This window comes from Cebus imitator, unplaced genomic scaffold, assembly GCF_001604975.1.
Source record: "Cebus imitator isolate Cc_AM_T3 unplaced genomic scaffold, Cebus_imitator-1.0 Scaffold435, whole genome shotgun sequence".
NCBI lineage: Eukaryota > Metazoa > Chordata > Mammalia > Primates > Cebidae > Cebus > Cebus imitator.
In genome coordinates this window covers 973,555-979,035 of record NW_016107750.1, presented here as the reverse complement: position 1 = coordinate 979,035, position 5,481 = coordinate 973,555, and the positions used below count along the sequence as shown (strand labels likewise).

Genomic DNA, 5,481 nt, shown 5'->3' with positions numbered 1-5,481 from the left:
AGCATTGTGCAGATACACACCCCGGAGGAACATCCCCCCTTATTTTGTGGCTTTGGTTCCACAGGATGAGGAGTTGGATGACCAGAAAATTCAGGTCACTCCTCCAGGTATGTGGCAGAGATATTTCCAGGGCTTCTGAGCCTTGCCTATACTTTGGAATCATCCATGGGCTCCTAATGCAGACCTACTGAATCATAGTCTCTGGGAATGGGGCTTAAAAATGTCTATTTTTAAGGTTTAAAGTCAGATTTAACTTTATCTTATGCTTATTGACTAGAAGCTTGCTTGCTTTTGTTTTGGGCCCATATCTGCTACTTGTTAGCTGGTCAACGTGGGCAAGTAGTTTAACCTTTCTATTTAATATATCTTAGCTGCAAATATGAGCGTTTTGGAGCACCTTTCCCTCAGGGTAGTTCTACATTTGAGATGAATTACTGTAGTTTTAACTTTGATCCTCAGCATGCTCAGGAGTGCTTAGTTAATAAGCTGTTGTCTCGGCTTCAAATTCACCCGTTTATGCTCTGCACCACTGAGGCTGAGATGATCTAAGCCTCATTTCTTCTTTCACTGATGGCCCTCAGGCTGTGTCTATAGTGGGTGCTAAAAGGGACACCAAAGGGAAGAGGAGAGGTGAGGGACTTGCTCCTTTCTGTTTGTTCAGTGTGGTCAGCATTGCCAGCAGAGCCTTTCACCTGGTAACAGCAGTTAGTTACTGGGCCTAGATTTTTTAGTCCTTCCAGAACCAGTCAGTAACTGAACTAAGATCAGCCTGATAACCCTTACCTGTTTGCTTTTATTTATCATGTGGTAGAGGGTAAAGAAAAAAGGGATGAGGGTGAAGCTCAGAGGAGGGCCCGGTGGAGCTGGGACTTGGCCCTCCAGGGAGGAGGCACTGTCTGGCTGTCTCTGGATGTTTCACAAAAACTGGGAACCAGAAACAACTGCTGCCATGTAAAGGGTCTTTGCTGGGGCAGTACAGACAGGAACAGTAAATACAGGAGGGCCCCAAACACAGCTTTGCTTTCTACAGTTTCAGTTACCCATAGTCAACCATGGTCCAAAAATTTTTAATGGAAAGTGAAATAACTTAAAAGCACCATCCCACCTGGGACAGGAATCATCTGTTTGTTCAGCATCTCCACACTGTAAATGCCACCCACCCATTAGTCACTTAGTAGCCGTCTTTGTTATCAGATTGACTGTCAAGGTCACCAGTATTGCAGTGCTTGTGTTCAAGTCAACCTTATTTAATAAAGGCCCCAAAGCACAAGTGTAGTGGTGCTGGCAATTTGGATACACTAACAAGAAAGTCATAAAGTGCTTCCTTTAAGTGAAAAGGTGAGAGTTCTTGACTTTAAGGAAGAAAAAATACCATATGCCGAGGTGGCTAAGATCTGTGGTAAGAAGGACTCTACAAAACTGTGAAGAAGGAGAAAGAAATTCGTCTTAGTTTTATTTTTTTCTTTTTATACATAAATTGAGATGAGGTCTCACTATGTTACCCAGGCTGGTCTCAAACTCCTGAGCTCAAGTGATCCTCCTGCTTCAACCTCCCAAAGTGCTGCGCTTACCGACTTGAGCCACTATACCCGGCCCAAGCTAGTTTTGCTGTTGCCCCTCAAACTGTAAAAGTCACTGCCACAGTACATGAGAAGGGCTTAGTTAAGATAGAAAAGGAGGCCAAGCATGGTAGCTCACACCTATAATCCTAGCACTTTGGGAGGCCGAGGCAGATGGATCACTTGAGCCCAGGAGTTTGAGACCAGCCTGAGCAACATGGTAAAACTCTATCTCTGCAAAAAATATGAAAAATTAGCCAGATGTGGTGGCATGCACCTGTAATCCCAGTTATTTGAGAGGCTACTTGAGCCTGGGAGATAGAGGCTACAGTAAGCTGTGATCACACCACTGCCTTTCAGCCTGGGTGACAGAGCAAGACCCCATCTCAAAAAAAATGGCGAGGTGGCTCACGCCTGTAATCCCAGCACTTTGGGAGGCTGAGGCAGGCAGATCACAAGGTCAGGAGATGGAGACCATCCTGGCTAACACAATGAAACCCCGTCTCTACTAAAAATACAAAAATTAACCAGGTGTGGTGGCACGTGCCTATAGTCCCAGCTACTCAGGAGGCTGAGGCAGGAGAATCCCTTGAACTTGGGAGGCGGAGGTTGCAGTGAGCTGAGATCACGCCTGGGCCACAGAGCGAGACTGTCTCAAAAAACAAACAAAAGGTGAAGGCTGGCTGTGGTGGCTCATGCCTGTAATCCTAGCACTTTGGGCAGATCACCTGAGGTCAGGAGTTTGAGAACAGCCTGGCCAACATGGTGAAACCTGTCTATACTAAAAGTACCAAAATTAGCTGGGCATGGTGGTGCGCACCTGTAATCCCAGCTACTCAGGAGAATTGCTTGAACCTGGGAGGTTGCAGCAAGCCAAGAGTGCTCGACTGTACTCCAGCCTAGGTGATGAGTGAAACTCTGTCTCAAAAAAAAGATGAAAAAGACATTAAATATTAAATTTATGAGTGTTAAGACATGGTCAGAAATGTGTTTCAGTTGATGGCAGTCAGGCTTGGTGCTATCTGAGGTTTCAGGTATCCTCCAGGGTTCTTGAGACATATCCCCCAGGTATATAAGGGGTCTACTGTATACAGGAAGGGGCACCCGTCCTCCCTTGCAGTCCTCTGGAAACTCCAGAGGGAGTCTGTTAGGCAGATCATAACAAGAAACAGCTGGTGAAGGAGAAATGGTGTCTATAGGGCCCCAGCCCCAGCGCCACAGGACATAGAAGGGTGAATTTGGAGCTAAGAAACAAGTGACTGCAACACTTGAAGTCAAATCACAGAAAAGTTATCTCCCTTCTACAGGCTTTCAGCTGGTCTTTTTACCATTTGCTGATGATAAAAGGAAGATGCCCTTTACTGAAAAAATCATGGCAACTCCAGAGCAGGTGGACAAGATGAAGGCTATTGTTGAGAAGCTCCGCTTCACGTACAGGTGAGTGAATCTCAGACTTTCTTCTGGAACTGCCTTCTGAGTTGAGAATCTTATTAGATATTCATCTTGGGCATAGACCAAGAGAATGGCACTATTCTTTTCAGCAAACTGACAGATATTAACAGTGTTTGAAAGCCATATACAGAGTGGAAGCTCTTACTGTATTTGAGACTCGGATTGTGTGCTTGATGTGTTGTACTGTACTTGGCCAGATTAGTTGGTCAAACATGTTAAAAAAAAAATAATAATAAGGCCAGGCGCGGTGGCTCAAGCCTGTAATCCCAGCACTGTGGGAGGCCGAGGCGGGTGGATCACCAGGTCAAGAGATTGAGACCATCGTGGTCAACATGGTGAAACCCCGTCTCTACTAAAAATACAAAAAATTAGCTGGGCATGGTGGTGCGTGCCTGTAATCCCAGCTACCGAGGAGGCTGAGGCAGGAGAATTGCCTGAACCCAGGAGGCGGAGGCTGCGGTGAGCCGAGATTGTGCCATTGCACTCCAGCCTGGGTAACAAGAGCGAAACTCCGTCTCAAAAAAAAAAAAAAAAAAAAAAAAAAAAAAAAAAAAAAAAAAAAAAAAAAAAAAAAAAAAAAAAAAAAAAAAAAAAAAAAAAAAGGCGGGAAAATTCTTAGTCCAGCTTCTCCTTGATTGTATTTGTTGTTCTACAATGAGCAAGAGTAAATAAATCTAGTGTAAATTGTTACAGGCTTAAAAGAATGATTAAGTAATTCAAGTCATTCTTTCTCATATGTATAATAGACCTGTTCTGAAAGCCTGCATAATGGAACACTAAACATAATTTTTTTTCACATGCCATTTAAAAAATTTTTTTATTTTAATTATATTACTTTGAGATAAGGTCTCTGTCACCCAGGTTGGAGTGCAGTGGTGTCATTGTAGCTCGCTTGCAGCCTTGGCCTCTCTGGGCTCAGGTGATTCTCCCACCTCAGCCTCTGGAGTAGCTGGGACCATAGCCTTGCATCACCATACCCAGCTAATTTTTGTATTTTTTGTAGAGACGGGGTTTCACCATGTTGGCCAGGCTGGTCTCGAACTCCTGAGCTCAAGCCATTCACCTGCCTCAGCTTCTCAAAGTGCTGAGTTATGGGCATGAGCCAGCATGCCCAGCCAGGTTTACTTTTTAAGTTGACTTGAGATGAAGTCTTGCTCTGCCATCCAGGCTGGAGTACAGTGGCATGATCATGGCTCACTGCAGCCTCGATCTCCTGGACTCAAGCAGTCTTCCTGCCTAAGCCTCCTGAGTAGCTGGGACCACAGGCATGCATCACCATGCTTGGCTGATTTTTAAATTTTTTGTAGAGATAGGGTTTCAACATGCTGCCCAGGCTGGTCTCAAATTGCTGGACTCAAGCATTCTGCCTACCTTGGCCTACCAAAGTGCTGGGATTATAGGCATGAGCCACTACACCTGACTCAACTGTTTCACTTAGGGTGTTTTTCTCAGCTCACCGTGGACCTCTGATATCACAGGCGGTTTTATTTATTCTTATTTTTTCAACGTTTAAATTGTCATGTTTCAATTGAGTAACATTATTGTTTTAACAGAAGTGACAGCTTTGAGAACCCCGTGCTGCAGCAGCACTTCAGGAACCTGGAGGCCTTGGCCTTGGATTTGATGGAGCCTGAACAAGCAGTGGACCTGACATGTAAGGAGTTTGAGTCGAGTAGTTCTTTTAATGGGAGGCTTTCTTACTGGTTCCATTCTGAACCAGTAATGTGGGTGCATTTCCTAGTACCCTCTAAACACTTAACCTCATTGCCCAGACCCCCTCTGTTTGGGAGCTTTTCTAGACCAGCTTAAACAGCCAGGGAACAGATTTGGCTGGTTTCATAGTGAGAGGAGGAGAGTGCCAGGCTCCTGAAACCTGACTCTGAACTAGGCTACCCTATGACTACATGCTGGTGAAAATTAAAAATAATATAAGAGGCTGGATGCAGTGGCTCAAGCCTGTAATCCCAACACTTTGGGAGGCCGAGGCGGGTGGATCATGAGGTTAGAAGTTCAAGACCAGCCTGGCTAACATAGTGAAACCCCGTCTCTACTAAAAATACAAAAATTAGCTGACAATGGTGGCGTGCGCCTGTGGTCCCAGCTACTTGGGAGGCCGATGCAGGAGGATTGGTTGAACCCAGGAAGCAGAGGTTGCAGTGAGCCAAGATCCTGCTACTGCACTACAGCCTGTCGACAGAGCAAGACTCTCAAAAAAACAAAAAACAAAAATATAAGAGGAAGTGAGTGGTGGATTTGGGTTTAGAATCCTGTGACTCCTGGCTGGGTGCAGTGGCTCACGCCTGTAATCCCAGCACTTTGGGAGGCCAAGGCAGGAGGATCACCTGAGGTCAGGAGTTCAAGATCAGCCTGGCCAAAGTGGGGAAATTCTGTCTCTACTAAAAATACAAAAGCAGTTAGTGGGGCATGGTGGTGCGTGCTTGTAGTCCCAGCTGCTTGGAAGACTGAGGCA

At 45.4% G+C, this 5,481-nt stretch overlaps 1 protein-coding gene across 1 annotated transcript in view; it reads left to right on the top strand.

Annotated features, from left to right (window-relative positions):
- XRCC6 (X-ray repair cross complementing 6) overlaps positions 1 to 5,481 on the top strand; it is a 28,068-nt gene that overhangs the window by 17,427 nt on the left and 5,160 nt on the right. Inside the window, exons 8-10 of the mRNA XM_037731996.1 lie at positions 2 to 107; positions 2,867 to 2,996; positions 4,565 to 4,665. Coding sequence (XP_037587924.1) covers positions 2 to 107; positions 2,867 to 2,996; positions 4,565 to 4,665 — 337 coding nt within the window. The remainder of the gene's footprint in view (position 1; positions 108 to 2,866; positions 2,997 to 4,564; positions 4,666 to 5,481) is intronic.